Source organism: Metarhizium album (assembly GCF_000804445.1).
Source record: "Metarhizium album ARSEF 1941 chromosome Unknown scaffold_1, whole genome shotgun sequence".
Taxonomy (NCBI): Eukaryota; Fungi; Ascomycota; class Sordariomycetes; order Hypocreales; family Clavicipitaceae; genus Metarhizium; species Metarhizium album.
This window is the reverse complement of record NW_024467575.1, coordinates 930,800-945,349: the sequence shown is the minus strand read 5'-3', so window position 1 is coordinate 945,349 and position 14,550 is coordinate 930,800. Positions and strand designations below refer to the sequence as shown.

The window sequence follows — 14,550 nt, the reverse complement described above, 5'->3', positions numbered from 1 at the left end:
GAAAGAACCTGTGGGCTCGAAACCTTCTTGGACAATGGAAATTCGTTGTCTCTGGCCGCTGCTAGGAATCTTTGCTCCTACCTCTCCGACGTGTGTGCCACAGCCTTGGCGGCGGCCGCTTATGAAGCTGTGGGCGTTGGGAGGATTAGCTATTGACGTCTCCTGCTTTTGACTCGCCGAGGGCTTACTCCGAGGTACTCAGAGATTGGGGATGTCCGACCGTCAGGACGGATTAAACAGCGGAACTGCAGGTAGGATCTCTCTAGCAAATACCTCAACAGGGAAAAGCGCACTTCCCTGACCTTGTAGGCCCAAGGTATATCTAGCGTGAAGTCATGTGAAATTATCTGGCCCTTCTCGCGGGGCACACGAAGCGTACCGCTCCAAACTAAACTTTTCCAGATGTGCCCACTTCCCCATCTAAGAGGTTGAACCAGTCCTCTGACAACTCAAGAACATGAGCTGGTTGCGAGAACCTTTCGACTTTCCAGTTGCTGTTATTGTAAGGCAGTGCGTCTGGAGCAGAGCTGTCCATGGACGAGCGATGTGCCGGTATAACAAGGACAAGCGGAATCTCTATCGTTGTCGTGTGCAAGTAGAGCGACGAAACGGATCACTGCTAGGGCCGCCATATTATCAAAACCTCGAATCGCAAAATGAGTATATATGCTTGAGGAAAGACTGGCTGGCAACACGAGCCCTGCAAAATGTTGTAGAGAGACGATCCTGCTCTGATCAATACTCTAAATGCTTACTTCGAACCAGCTATGGCGTTGAAGGAGAGCCCCTGGCAGCTGCAGTGTCCACATGTTCGGGACCGTCTATAATATGTACCGATCTTGTGCAAATGAACGCCTAGCGCGGTTGACCTCAAGTGCTTTCTCGTCCGTCAGCCCTAGTCTATCACCCAACGGGACGAAACCACAAGCCAGACCGAACTAGCGAGGGAAAACCACACTCGTCTCTCCGGCTCTCTTCATCACATCTCTGACATACCTGGTGCTCGCAAAGTGTTCTGGATAACCTCGTCAATCGTCAGACAGTCAAATGTCTTCGGCGGCGTTGGTGAGGACGTAAAACTGTATGGGTAGCTGAGTATAGGTAAGGCTGAATAGTAAGTGACCTACAAGCTGCGCAGCAAGGGGACAATGGGAGGTCGTGTCCGCGAGCTCCCGTCAAATGCACTTGCCCAGCCTCTGGCATAAAGGGACAAACCCAGGGAGAACGCGCCAAGGAGCTTCAAGATTTCAGACACAATCATGCTGCCAGTAGCCAGAGACGAGCGACCTTGCGCTCGCGCTCGGGAAGTGACGACTGCCGAGAGCTTCAGCCCGAGCCGGGAGGAGACTAATTAGCACCTCAGAGGCACCAACATGACCGGTTGGGATTGATGTCTCTTTTGATGAGTTTGTGAAGCCCCCAAGCTCTAGCAGGCTCGTCATGGCGAGGTTGTACTAGTTGCAGTCAAATCAGGCTAGCTGGTTTGCGGTCCAGCGAAGTTGAGGATGCCGCGAAACAGCATGGTGCATTTAGGCGGTGGTCACAGGGGCAAAGGAGGAATGCAACTGAGCTTTAGGATCTACAAACACTTGGGAGTCATATTAGAGCTCGACGTTTGGACATAAAGCAGGGCCAAGCGGCGTATTTGTTCGAGTCATAGTTCTCGCGGTTAAAGAATAGACGCCAAGCACACCAGTTGACACCTTGGCAGAAAAGCCCGGCTTCATGAATGATTAAGAGGAGAGGAGGATTTTTCCGTGTTTCTTCTCCCTGCTGTCTGTAGGTTTGCCTCATGAGTCATGAGCCACTCTCCATGGCAGTCTGGATCTTGCGTAATATTCTGGCAGGGTTTCCTGCGGCAACATGGAATGGAGGGATATCCTTGGTCACGACGCTGCCGGCTCCGACTGTGCATCCTCGGCCGACGGTGACACCGCCGAGGATGACGACGTCGCCCCCGATCCAGCAATCCTCCTCGACGGCGATGGGCTTCTCGGTGACCAGTCCAAGGTCGCCGTTGCGCAACTGGGGGTCGAGATGATGCGAGCCACAGTAGAAGCTGCAGTTGGGACCGACGACGGTGCGTGCCCCAATTGTGACGGGCACGGCGTCGTGAAAGGTGCAATTCCAGTTGAGGAATGTCCCTTCGCCCAGCCGGATATTGAACCCGTACTCGGCGCGAAGGGGCGCCATGACGACCGGCTCCCTGGCCAGCAAGGCCTCATCGTCTGCTTCTGTGGCTGGTCGCGGTGGAAGGGGGTGGTCGTCCAAGGTGAGACTGGTTGGGCGATGAGTTGACTTTAGTACTCGCACGTCGGTCGTCCATGCCATGCGCCGCGTCGACGCATCCGCCAAGGGACAAGGGCAAGTGAGCTCACCTCCTCCAGAGTTCCACCTGGTTGCGTCGGGAATAATCCCGTGAATCGTTTAGCGCATCGCAGGCGCGCGTGCAGCGGAGGCGCGCGGCTACCAGCTCGGGCACTTTAGCGTCGTAGCTGTCGCCCTGCTGCGCCTTGATCCATTCTGTAGAGCGGAGGAGCTGCTGCTTGATGCTGGGCTGAGCCATCACGAATGCCAAAAGAGTCGCATTCTTGCCTTTGTCCCCTAGAAGAGAGGGCAGCGGAAATAATCAACTTGCTCCGGACGCTGGGCCAAGCTACATTTACATGCTGCCGTGTTCGCCAGACCAGATGTGAACCGCGCGACACGAGCCCCCGTGGCGTTTCTTGGCAACTTATACCCGCGGGTCATGCCGCGTGCGCCACGGCCAGCTTACTTAAGTAGGTGGGTGACTGGAACAAGGGGTGGGACCTGGTTGGCCACAACCCGTTTTTTTGGTGCGACAGATACCCGCGGCCCCACCAACTATCGGGGCCTAGTCAACCTCCATTGTGATTCGTTTCGGTGCATTGAGCCGCGACTGAGCACAATGATTACAAATAACAACTCTTGACTCAATTATTTGGTGATAATATTTCTTCTTCCTTGGTTTTTATGGCAGGCAAACGGTCTAATACTATGCACCATGTCCTCCGATGAGCTGCCGCGCAGCGCAGGTGTAAAACACCCCTTGCATGTACTGTCGGCCGATGAAATTCGAGTGGCCGCCGCGGCTGTTAGACGCGCGCGTACAGGTCAGCTTGTTTTTCGAAACATCTTCAACCTCGAGCCCCCCAAAGCCCAGCTTCTCCCTTTTCTCGACGCAGAGCACGCCAGCACCGTCGGTGCAGACACTCCACGGCCTGCTCGTCGTGCCCGTGTCCAGTACGACGTCATTGAGCACGATGGGGGCCGACTTTACATGGAATCCACGGTGGACCTGGCCACGGGCCAGGAGGTGGACGAACGGTGCCTTCACACACATCAGCGAGCCTCCTTCACCGTCGACGAGTTCCAAGCCTTCATCGACAATGCCCTTGCTGACCCCGTCTTCCAGCGCCTCGTTGCAGAGATGGAACTCCCGACTGGCTGGGAGGTGGCCATTGACCCCTGGCCATATGGAGGTTCCGACTTTGGAGACGACTACACCACTCGCCTGACACAGCTCTTCTGCTTTGCTCGAGACATGACCAAGGGGAACCGTGATGTCAATCACTACGCCTTCCCACTCCCGATCTGCGCCGTCATGGACACAGCCACCAGGCAACTTGTTCGCGTAGAACGCCTCCCGACCGGAGGACACGGTGATGTCGACGACTTTGTTTTGAAAACTATTGGACACGGCTCTCCTGCCCCCAAGAAGCCCACAGAGCATTGCCAGCACGCAGATTACGTACCAGAGATGCTCAACCAGCCCGTGCGCCCCGACTTGAAGCCTCTCAACGTTTTGCAGCCAGACGGCACCTCCTTCACCGTGACGGACAACAGCCTGGTCGAGTGGCAGAAGTGGCGGCTGCGTGTCTCCTTCACGCCTCGCGAGTGCGCAGTCCTCCACGACATCTACTACGACAACCGCAGTGTCGTGCATCGGCTGTCCTTCAGCGAGCTGACGGTGCCTTACTGCGATCCCCGGCCCCCCTATCACCGTAAACAGGCCTTTGACTATGGCGACGCCGGGGCGGGCAGGACTTCCAACGTGCTTAGCAAGGGCTGCGATTGTCTGGGCGCAATTCAATATCTGGATGCCACCCTTGTCACGCCCAGCGGAGAGCCTGATGTTTCCCCCAACGCCATTTGCATACATGAAGTTGACGACGGCATCCTGTGGAAACACACCAACCTGATGACCGGCCGTGCTGTCGTTGTGCGAAACCGCAAGCTGGTCATCCAATACATCATCACGCTAGGAAACTACGAGTACATATTTGCCTATCACCTCGACTTGGCCGGAGGTATCCATCTCGAGACGCGCCCCACGGGAATCATGTCGCCCGTAGGCATTGACGAGGGCAAGACCTCACCGTACGGCACTGTCGTAGGGCCCGGCGTCTTGGCCCAGAACCACCAACACATTTTTGCTGTGCGCATCGACCCGGCCGTTGACGGGCATGACAATACCGTCACGGTGCAGGATTCCGTACCTCTGCCCATGGAGCCGACAAGGAATCCGTACGGCAATGGCTATCGGGTGCAGTCCACGACCATCACCAAGTCCACGTACATTGACGCGTCCCCGTTGACCAACCGCGTCGTCAAGATATGCAACCCGTCCAAGAAGAATCCCGTCTCTGGCCGCCCAGTGTCGTACGAATTCACTCCGGCGCCTACGCAGCTGCTCATGGCGGATCCGGCATCCGACATTGCCCGCCGCGCCAAGTACGCCAGACACCACGTCTGGGTGACCCGACACGCAGACTATGAGTTCTGGGCCGGCGGGGAGTTCACCAACATGTCGCGCGAGGAGGAGGGGGGCTGTCACGACGCGGCGGCCCGCGACGACGACGTTGAGAACGCCGATGTTGTCGTCTGGGCTGTTTTCGGCTTCACTCACTCTCCTCGCGTGGAGGACTGGCCGGTGATGCCCGTGGAGCGCCGCGAACTGCACTTGCGGCCGGTGGATTTTTTCAGCGCCAACCCGGCCCTGGATGTGCCCAGTCGGAGAGACGCGCGGTCTGTTCTGGTCGACGGCGAGTGCTGCGCGGATGGTGCTTGAAATGCTGTGCCTGGCAAGGGTCGTCGTGGCCAGATGGTGGGAAGTTTCAAAGTCACGCCTATCATTGACGGCATCGCGGAGCATCATGTCCAGGCGAATTCAGTGCCAAGGACGGATGTAATACGGATATTAGATTGTAGGTGACGCAAGACGGCCCCCGGGCCTACTCGTTGTCGCAATCAAGGATAGCTTGAAAAATCTAGGCGAGTTGACTTGCCAGCCATTGAGATGGTCCCGTCATGTTTCTACATCGTCAGTTCCTCCCGTAGCTTGGGATCCTCTAGGAACGAAGAGTTTGGCGAGCATCTCTGGACACATTCTGCCCTCGAGCAGACTCGACTCGACCCGGTCCCTCGGCTTGGCTTCTGCTCTTTTGGCCTTTCCGTACTCCCGTCAGTCACGACCACACTTGCCCACACATGACACATTTGCGCCCCGACTGTCCATGTTTTGTACTGGGGGAAGATGAGATTTTGTATTCCGAAACGTTTACCTCCCGCCGCGTCCCGTCACCCGCGCAACTGTGCAATGCAGCTGCCTAGCACATTGGCCGCCTCGGTCAGCAGCTCCCATCGCGTGTTGACGAAGCCGTCGCGCAGAATCATCAACAACCCCAGGCACCGGTTGCGTCGTTGCATCGCCTGAAGATCATGGGGAGATTGCAGGCCACGCATGCGCTGAAGGAATTCCATCATGTCGCGGCGTTGCTCTGCAGCCGTCATCAGAGTCGGCGGCAGGGCGATTGGACCATCGACGGCGAACCCATAGCACCAGACTATCAGTGCGGCCATGTACATTACCCACGGCCGGTTGAGGCTGTAGTCCTCCCGTCCCGAATAGACCTCGTCGTTATCGTCGTCGTCGTCGTCGGCGGCGGAAGCGCCCGTCAGCAAACACTCGCACAGGAACTTCAGGGCGTAGAAGGCGGCCTCGCGGGCTGAGGCCTCGACGATCCATCGCTCAGCCATCTTTTCAACAGCGGCGCTGCCGTCTCTCGACCGTCCCGCGCGTTGGACGGCGTCGGCAAAGCTCTGACATTCGAGAATGTCGACGCGCGATGCCATTTGGGCAAGGCCATGCAGCACGCCGCGCGTTTCCATGAAGCCACCTTTGCCTGGTGGCCGCCGCGCCCGATACTCGCAGCCCAAGGCTGGCGATGCGTCCCGGCCAAGGACATCGCCATGGTCCCGCCGCCAGTTATCAAACGCTCGGAGCAACGCCGATCGTCGATGATGTCGGCTGCCCGGAATGTCGAGCGGGCAAGACCGTTGCGACTCCCGCTGCTTCATGTACCACAACACGCTGAGCAGTCCACTCATGACGATGTGAATACCAAAGGCGTCGGTCCGCACTCGCCGTCCCTCGAGGGTCTCCTTGAGCGCGTCCAGAAACATGATGACGGGCGTCCCGCCGTTGGCTTGCAGGCTGGAACGCACGCGGACGACTTCGGCCGCGCTGGTCGCCGACCAGAGCGCCTCGTCGCACGGCAGCGGCAGCCGAAGCTCGTGCGCCGCCATCTTGGGATGCTGTCCAAACATGGCGGCATGCGCAGAGTCCAGCACCAGGGCCGCAAAGACAACCCGCCGCGTGGCCTCGGCCTTGATCCAGTTCGTCCAGGACTCGTCCGACCCAGAGTCGAGCGTCATGTTGGAGCCGAGCACGTCGCTTCCTCGGCTGGGTTGCGACGAATCCGCCGAGCACCCGATGAACAAGCTACCGCGCCGCATCAGGGCCAGCGTGGTGTCATGATGGATATGCGCCCGCTCGTGGAGGGAGCGTGTCGAATACATCTTCTCGTGGATCTCTATGAGTAGCAGGGCCTGGAACACCCAGAGTTTGGTGGGTGCCTGAAACTCGGCATCCATAAACACCTCCCAGCGAAGATGCCAGACGATGAAGTTGGCCAACTCGGAGACTGTCTCCATCACATCCGGGCCGTGGACGCGATCCAGCGTCGACGCCCCGATTGCGATGACGGCCAGAAGAAGGAGGTTGGGTGCCTGGTCCGCCACAAAGGCCGGACGATGAAGGATGGGTAGCTGCGGGTGAAAGTAAAACCAAAATGCCTCCAGGTATGTTCGCACCATTCGCAGACTCAGGATGTGATCGTCGTTGGTCATGTCGCCCTCCAAGAAGGCCTCCTTGCGGTTGGCCACCGCCGGGTGCGCTGCCTCATTGAACCGCGTCGCCATGAGGCCTACGAGTTCCTGGAGCTTGTCTTCCGACATGATGCTGCGCGGCGGCCCGGGATCCGACGACCTGGCGGCACTCGGGGATCGGTCTGCGATGGCGCCGCCGGATAACGCCCCATAGGCCGTCTCACTGATGCCGAGTTGAGATTGAAGCCGAGCGGCATCCAGATGACTGGGGATCACACCTGTCCATGACGGATATGCGACGGATGATGAAGAAGCCACGGATGATTCGTTGAACAGCCACGCGGTGAAGTCATCCTCCACGGCAAAGGCTCGCTGGCTGTCCATCTCACTGCCAAATAAGGGGTAGCCACACGGGGGGAGCGAGTCAAAGGCGGCGTCCCCAACTGCTAAGCCGGAGGCTGCCATGCCTGACATGGTACCTAGTGTACTTGTCCTTGCCTCCTGCGTTGCTGGCGCCGACTCTGATGACGTTACCGGTACGAGAGATGTATCCGGGTAGCCATTGACCAAGATTGGCAAGCCCGTGTGTGCCATGGGTGAGCCGCTCAGCTCGGTAGAGATTGGTAAAATGACGCTCGGGTTCTGTGTTTGACTGGCGAATGCTCCAACTGCGTCAGGTGCCGCAGATTGAGGCTCACCACCGTGACTAGGCTCACATGAGCCGAGGGTCGTGCAGGCTCGGCGCCGAATATGAACCGGAACATGAGGGGCGCTCTGCCTGTCCGGGAGGTTACATGTCTGGTGCGGTAGAGAGCTCGTGTGCTGTGAAGCCAGATTATGGAAACTAAACACTCGGTTCACGCCCGTCGATGGGGAAGCGGATAATGTATCAGCGTTTCCTTGGTTTGCCTGGTTACTTGCCTGGCATTCCACCAAGCCCGCTGTCGATTGCCGACGCGATTGGGGGGTGGCAGTGGATAAAGAAATCTCCCGATGTTGAGGCATTGGCGGACCGGTGTCTCCGGAGAATGTCAGGGAGAAGAAATTACCCTCCTGAAGCCTGGATCTCCGCCTCTTGTGTCGTTCTCGGTGTCGGGCAAACAGGTCTTGCCGCACAAATACTCGGTAACAGCCGAGAAAGTCGCATGGATAGATCTTTTTGGGGGCATCTACTGAGTGGTCCTCCAAGGAACAAGGTTGAGTAAGTCCTCGGTGTCATCATGTTCCGGGAAAAGGATAAACATACGGTTCAGTTGGTGGCGATAGAGATGCCCTGCACGAGAGTAGCTCTTCTCACAGCCCTCGACATTGCATTGGAATGTGCGATCGAACTGGGCTTTGCCGCTCCGATTTGGCGTTTTCAGAGTCTCGCTGCCCTCTGCATGGGTCTCGCTGTCCGAAAAAGCCGCCACGATTTCATCCTGATCCATGCCACCAATGGCGCTCTCGAGAGATGTCATGGCGATGTAGCGGATCGAAAGGAGATCGAAAGGACATATCCAGGGTATTACTGAGAACCGCGTCGCAGCTCGTGCACGAAGATGAGAAGAAGCAAAGTTTCCATAGACTTACCTTGGATATTGGCTGCGGCGGCTGGGTTTGGGATGTCGGCCGGCTCTCTTTTGCACCTTGCCGTACAAGCCATCCTGGGCAACGAGACCACAGCTAGCCAGAGCTCGATGGCGTCGAGGTTTCACACATTTCCTCTCTACAGCATGCGGATGGACGGGAGGTTTGACGTCTGCGTTGCAATTGCATACCGATGATTTGAAAAGGGTGGCCGTTCGCCCTGCATATGTGGTCTCACATTGACAACACAACGGCCGGAGCTATTTGTATAAGCGAGGAGACGCTCTCCTCTATTTTAAGTAGCACTGCCGTTCAAGTGGCGCCCGGTTTCCGGACTGAAGCTTTGTCCCAAGGACTCCCCGAGGGCGTTACGGATCGTTTTGTACGCTTCTCATGTAGTGTTGCTCGCCTGTCTCTTTCCCCTTGCTTAATGTTACCATCTAGGAAGCGCCCGACCAAGTTCGTGATAGAACTGACGTAGACGTGGCCAAAAGCACCACTTTGATGGCAGTGAGGGTTCAACATCCATGAGAGCACTCTCACGTTGTGTTTATTCATCTTTCCCGACAAGAGAATAGATCCTGCACCTAAGCTGATAGATGTGACCTTTTATCGGTGAACACCCACCCTCTTCCGGAGCCGAAGCGTCACACTTGACCAGTTTTTGTGGCCTCGGGTTGAGTGGGTAAACCGCAGGTCGGGCCAAACGACATGCCGGTAGCACAACGTGCTCTCGAATGAATACGCCTATCATCGTGAGACTCATCGAGAAGCCGCATACCATGGAGCTCCACAAGGGCGTATGTTTTCTCAGAGATTCGTGCCCAAGTGGGTTCACCCTGCGAAGCCCAAGGATGCACCTGGACTCCAACGTCAAGGGGCTTGGAGTGGGAGAGCTGAAACCCACCAGACCGAGGGTTGAGCGTTCTCGGGTTGCAATCTGGGGTGGCACTTGCGAAATGGCACTCCAACGGTCCGTCTGCAGGGTCACAGCCACATTTTCATGTTCGGAATCGACCCTACTGGGTCGTGGTCTACGCCAGGTAGACCTTTCAAGCTGCGAACCGTCGGGAAGAGATGGCGGTTCGAAGAAGAGACTGAAAGGTATTGGTTCTATCATCTATCCTCCCTCAACTTCCGCGAATGGCCGTGATGGTTTCCGTAGACTGCACCGAGAGACGTGCTGTGGTAGCGTAGCAGCCTCGATACCAGAGCAGAAGAGCGGCTGGGATGGACCCAGCCTTCCAAAAATATCAAAACCAAGCTCATTCAAAGCATTGGACGGCGGTTGGAAGTTGGCGAAAATCAATCCTGCAGAGACCCGTGGGTGTAGCCAAGGAAGCCCGGGTAACCTTCCTGACTAGGTTGCTGCAGTTGGGAAGATGCTCTTTACCAAAAGATGAGAATGAAAAGCTTTGGGCACCCCCTGAGAATCTACCACAGATTTGACTGCCTTGAGATGCTGATGGCTATACCGTCACGGCGAGACTTCATGCCGGCACACGGGGTCGCCTGCAGAGTACCAACCAACGCTTTCCCGAGGCTTTGCGTTGCCTTTTCAGAGCTCCATTGTCGCCAATAAGTGTCGAAGCCGGGTTGCTCAGCGCTGTAGGTACCGTGAATGGACGGAAATGTCTTGCCTTTGCGGTGGACTCGGAGTCCCCCTGGACCAACCTTGGGCATGTTTGTCATGTTTGGTAACTGGGCTCGTCGGCAGCCGGCAGAGCAGAACACCCCTTCACGACACCCAATTTGAGGCCCGAATGTTACCTTCATGTGGTGCGCGCGGGTTCATCCAAATCGTAGCTCAACGGCTGCAACTTTGCCGCAGTCTTCTTCCCTTGGTGAAGCTGATGGGCTTGACCGCTCCAGGGCGGGTGCAGGAGTACAGGGCAGGGCGTGAACCGAAATTTCAATCATCAGCAAGATGCAAGATGCACAGATCCGCCTCGGTGTACAAAAGACGTTGGTAGCCAAAGTCCATCACGCCCCGTCTGGTATGTAACTGCGCTCCTCGCCGCGCAACATGGAGGCCCCGACGACGGCATCAGCATCTACAGACATAGTCTGGAACAAGGACCGTAAGAATGATCTTGCGCGCTGCCGCTTGTTTTCCGTCATTGCCTGCGTATTTCTGCACCATGGCGGTCCTCTCGTTGTTCGCGGGAGCGTCTCCAGAGGCCAGCCTCGGAGAGCTATGGGGCTTCGATGTGAATATCTCCTCGTCGGCCGAGGCGGCCAGCGCTGATGTTTGCTTGAACAGTGGGCGTTCTCTGGCATTTCGACATTCAACCACCTCCCACACTCACGATGCTTGGTCAACCGCTCTGAAGTGTTCGACATTGCCATCGTGGGGGTCCCCTTTGATTCTCTCACCACCTACCGATCAGGTAAGACGGCTCGGACGCCGGAGCCTCGAGAGAGGAGGGAGACGTGATGACGGTGCTGACCCTGCCAAATACTAGGTGCCCGCGAGGGCCCCAAGGCCATCCGATGGGCCTCTGGGCGCCATCTCTCGGCAAGGAGCTTCCATCCCAGCCTTCACTTCAACCCGTACGAGTCGTGGGCCGTGGTCCTGGACTGCGGCGACATCCCCGTCGTCCCCAACGACCCCGTTCTGGCCATGGAGCAGATGGGGACCGCGCTGACCGAGCTGCTGTCACGCTCTACATCGCATGCAAGCCGCTGGAGGCATCCTCGCCTGGTGATTCTGGGCGGCGACCACTCGATCGTGCTCCCCATGCTGCGGGCCCTGAATCGGGTGCGGAACGAGCCCGTCGCGCTTCTGCATTTCGACGCGCACATCGACACAATGGATCCCGACTCGTATCCGCGAAAGGGCTGGAAGTCTCGGGCCTCGGAGATCAACCACGGGACGGTGTTCTGGCAGGCCGCGCAGGAGGGCCTCCTCCGCCCGGGCCGTCTGGTCCACGCCGGTGTTCACGGCAGGGTCTCGAGCCTGCAGGACTTTCGGGGCGACGATGCCATCGGCTTCCTGCGCATCGCTGCCGAGGAGATTGACGAGGCCGGTCCGGCGGCCATCATCCGCACCATCAACCATACAATCGGGCCCGATGTGCCGGTCTATGTCAGCATCGACATCGACGTGCTCGACCCGGCGTTTGCCCCTGGGACCGGGGCCCCCGAGACGGGCGGCTGGACATCCCGCGAGCTGATGCGGATCATGACGGTGCTGTCAGAGTTGAATGTGGTTGGGGTGGACATCGTCGAGGTGAGCCCTGCGTACGACAGCGCCGGCGGCGACACGGCCTTTGCGGCGGCAAATCTGGCGTATGAAGCGATATCGCTCATGGTCCAGCGTGAGATTGAAACAAGAAGCTCGGAGAAGCAGTCGCAGTCTAGTTCTCAGGCTGAGAAGACGGAGTTGTAAAGCAGCTTGTGGGGAGGGGGGCACGTTTCCCACGTTGTGTCTCTCAAGGCTTTTAATGGGGTTACATGCACGAGCGGCCTGGGCTCTGTATCAAAGTCCGCCGGCATATGTTGAGGGGAGAGTAATGCCATCATGGTGAGGGAAGGGAACGGCTTAGTCTTATCTATAGCGTCTCAAGGGGACGATTGTGAAATGCTCGTCAGGGGCGTACACGTACAGGTGTTTGAAAACGAAACATGGATTTCTGGATATGCACAAATGAGTTGCAAGAGTTGAGAATCTAGCAACGCCATGTAGACGTTGTCTCTACATGAATGGTTCGTCAAGCTTTCTCGGTTTCTACAAACTACCGTTGGCGGCATGTAGTTTCTTCAATTGTAAAATTGTACAAACTACCGTTGGCGATACACATGCTTCACTCTCCGGCGTCATGTATCAAGCAGCTCAAGCCACTCTTGCCAGCTCGCTGTTGACGGCGAAGCAGCGCCCCTGGATCTCCGGCGAACTCTCACCCTCGAGAGCCGCGCCGAGCAGGGGAGAAAACGTCAGGCAAACGCCGGGCTGGAACAGCACACAGTAGGAACTGCCGCCGTAATGAAAGCTGCCCATTTCCTGGCCCTTGGACACCCTGTCTCCCACCTTGACCTTGGCCACGCAGCTCGACACGTCCGACATGCCGACGGCTATGAATCCCACGAGGCCCAGCCTGGCGTCGTCGGCGCCGAGTATGACTACCGTACGCGTCGCAATGGAGGTCAACAGCCTTTGCGACTTGTCGGGAGCTTGACGGTCGGGACACGGCATGTGGGCGGCGTCGACGCTCTCGAATCCGTTTGAGGCGTCGGCGGCGAAGTACGTCCCGGGGATCTGGGCGACTTTGGCGACTGTGCCGGCAACAGGCGCGTGCCATCGGTGGTAGTCGAAAAGGGAGAGCCACCCCTGAAAGACGGTCCCTCCAGCAAAGCTCGATGCTATGGGGTCATTGTTCAGCATGCCGCGGAAGGAATAGGTGGTTTCCTTGAGCGAGAAGTGCTGTTGCTCCGGCACATGCGCGGCGAGCGCAAGCGGCTGCGACTCGCAGGGCATGACGATGACGCCGTCGTCGTCCGGGCACGCCACTGGTCTGATTTGCGGCCGGAAGCGACGGGTGAAGAAGTCGTCCCACGACCGGAAGCCCCATGACGGCTGGGACGGGTCGCAGACAAATGCGTCCTCGAAGGACGGCGCCTGGAGGGCCGCGTTGTGCGCCGCGTTGACGGCCTGGAGCATCTCCTCGCGGGCTTCCGGAGATAGCCAGCCCCCCTGCTGGGCGTGGACGACAGAGGCGGACGCCGGCGAGGACAAAAACCGGCCCCATTCCTTGAGAATCATGCCGAGATGCGAGTTGATGTCGTCGCGGGCCAGGATTTGCGCCCCTGTCCGGGTGTTCATGAACCAGATCTGGGCGAGTCAGCTCGACGGGACACTTTCGCTTCCTGGCTTCAGATCGACGAGACTCACCAGTGCTTCGTTCATGGGGCAGCCGATCACGCAGTCTGTCCGGAGCATGGACATCCAGACCGGTGCTGTCTTGGTGGCCCGGTCGATGGCCTGGACCAGATGGCGGTAATGGCGAATCCGCTCGTGGCCGAAGCCATCTGGAGTCTCCTGGAAGGGCGCAGGAATCTCGCGGAATGCCCGTTCAAACAGATGGAGCAGCTCGGCACTTTTCTCGATCTCCTGCAAGAGATGATGGACCGCAGGCGCGAGCCCGTTTTCTGCAAGTTTCTGGCTTGCCATGATGGTGCGAACGGAACCGAGTCGGCGGGAACGAGGCGAGGTCGGGCGTGGGACTTGGGGAGTCGACATATATGCACTTCATACTTCAGACTTGCACCAGCATGACGAAAGCCATTTCTACTTTACTTCTTCACTTGAGCGTCACGGCTGCGAGTAATGTGGTCACGCAATAGGGGCAGAACTGAAAAGCCACATAGCACATGAGGCGATGCAGCTCTCGTTTGATAGACAGGTCCCCCGATGCCCACACCCACGCCCACGCCCACGCCTCAGCGCGGCCTCCCGTCTATGTTTCTGCTGGAAAACGACGGCCTGCTTTGATAGTACGGCGCGATCTGCTGCCTGCTGCCTGCAACCTGCATGACTGCCCAACAATCGACGTGTTCAAACCCCACGCGAATCCTGCGACGGAGACTGAGCGGATGCATCAACACCACCTCCTCGTGCCTCCTTGTCGCTCACAGATGCAGGAATGACGCCGGGTAACATGCGAACCCGCGGGTCACTGCGGGTAAAGACCCTCGCCTGTGGTGCTGCCAGCAGAGATGCATGGCCTCGACGTGAAGGGGGCTACTGCCGCGGCATTGTAGTCGCTCGCATTGCGGTCATAAGCGGCTTCG

At 57.9% G+C, this 14,550-nt stretch overlaps 6 protein-coding genes across 6 annotated transcripts; 2 read left to right on the top strand and 4 right to left on the bottom strand.

The window, feature by feature from the left end:
- Positions 1–1,797: 1,797 nt before the first annotated feature.
- MAM_00271 (Trimeric LpxA-like protein) lies at positions 1,798–2,566 on the bottom strand (the record flags this gene model as incomplete). The annotated part of the gene is made up of 2 exons (XM_040819070.1): positions 1,798–2,278; positions 2,379–2,566. The coding sequence occupies 2 exons, from the start codon at positions 2,564–2,566 to the stop codon at positions 1,798–1,800; spliced, it is 669 nt and encodes a 222-aa protein (XP_040682335.1).
- A 459-nt stretch (positions 2,567–3,025) lies between these two features.
- Positions 3,026–5,092, top strand: MAM_00270 (copper amine oxidase 1; the record flags this gene model as incomplete). The annotated part of the gene is made up of 1 exon (XM_040819069.1): positions 3,026–5,092. One exon carries the CDS (start codon positions 3,026–3,028, stop codon positions 5,090–5,092), a length of 2,067 nt encoding a protein of 688 aa, XP_040682334.1.
- A 509-nt stretch (positions 5,093–5,601) lies between these two features.
- MAM_00269 (uncharacterized protein) lies at positions 5,602–7,665 on the bottom strand (the record flags this gene model as incomplete). The annotated part of the gene is made up of 1 exon (XM_040819068.1): positions 5,602–7,665. The coding sequence occupies one exon, from the start codon at positions 7,663–7,665 to the stop codon at positions 5,602–5,604; it is 2,064 nt and encodes a 687-aa protein (XP_040682333.1).
- A 695-nt stretch (positions 7,666–8,360) lies between these two features.
- On the bottom strand, positions 8,361–8,836 carry MAM_00268 (C2H2 transcription factor; the record flags this gene model as incomplete). The annotated part of the gene is made up of 2 exons (XM_040819067.1): positions 8,361–8,701; positions 8,764–8,836. 2 exons carry the CDS (start codon positions 8,834–8,836, stop codon positions 8,361–8,363), a joined length of 414 nt encoding a protein of 137 aa, XP_040682332.1.
- A 2,065-nt stretch (positions 8,837–10,901) lies between these two features.
- Positions 10,902–12,151, top strand: MAM_00267 (agmatinase precursor; the record flags this gene model as incomplete). Its single annotated transcript, XM_040819066.1, has 3 exons — positions 10,902–10,970; positions 11,024–11,150; positions 11,226–12,151. The coding sequence occupies 3 exons, from the start codon at positions 10,902–10,904 to the stop codon at positions 12,149–12,151; spliced, it is 1,122 nt and encodes a 373-aa protein (XP_040682331.1).
- Positions 12,152–12,595: 444 nt separating this feature from the next.
- Positions 12,596–13,930, bottom strand: MAM_00266 (phosphatidylserine decarboxylase family protein; the record flags this gene model as incomplete). Its single annotated transcript, XM_040819065.1, has 2 exons — positions 12,596–13,591; positions 13,652–13,930. 2 exons carry the CDS (start codon positions 13,928–13,930, stop codon positions 12,596–12,598), a joined length of 1,275 nt encoding a protein of 424 aa, XP_040682330.1.
- Positions 13,931–14,550: the final 620 nt, after the last annotated feature.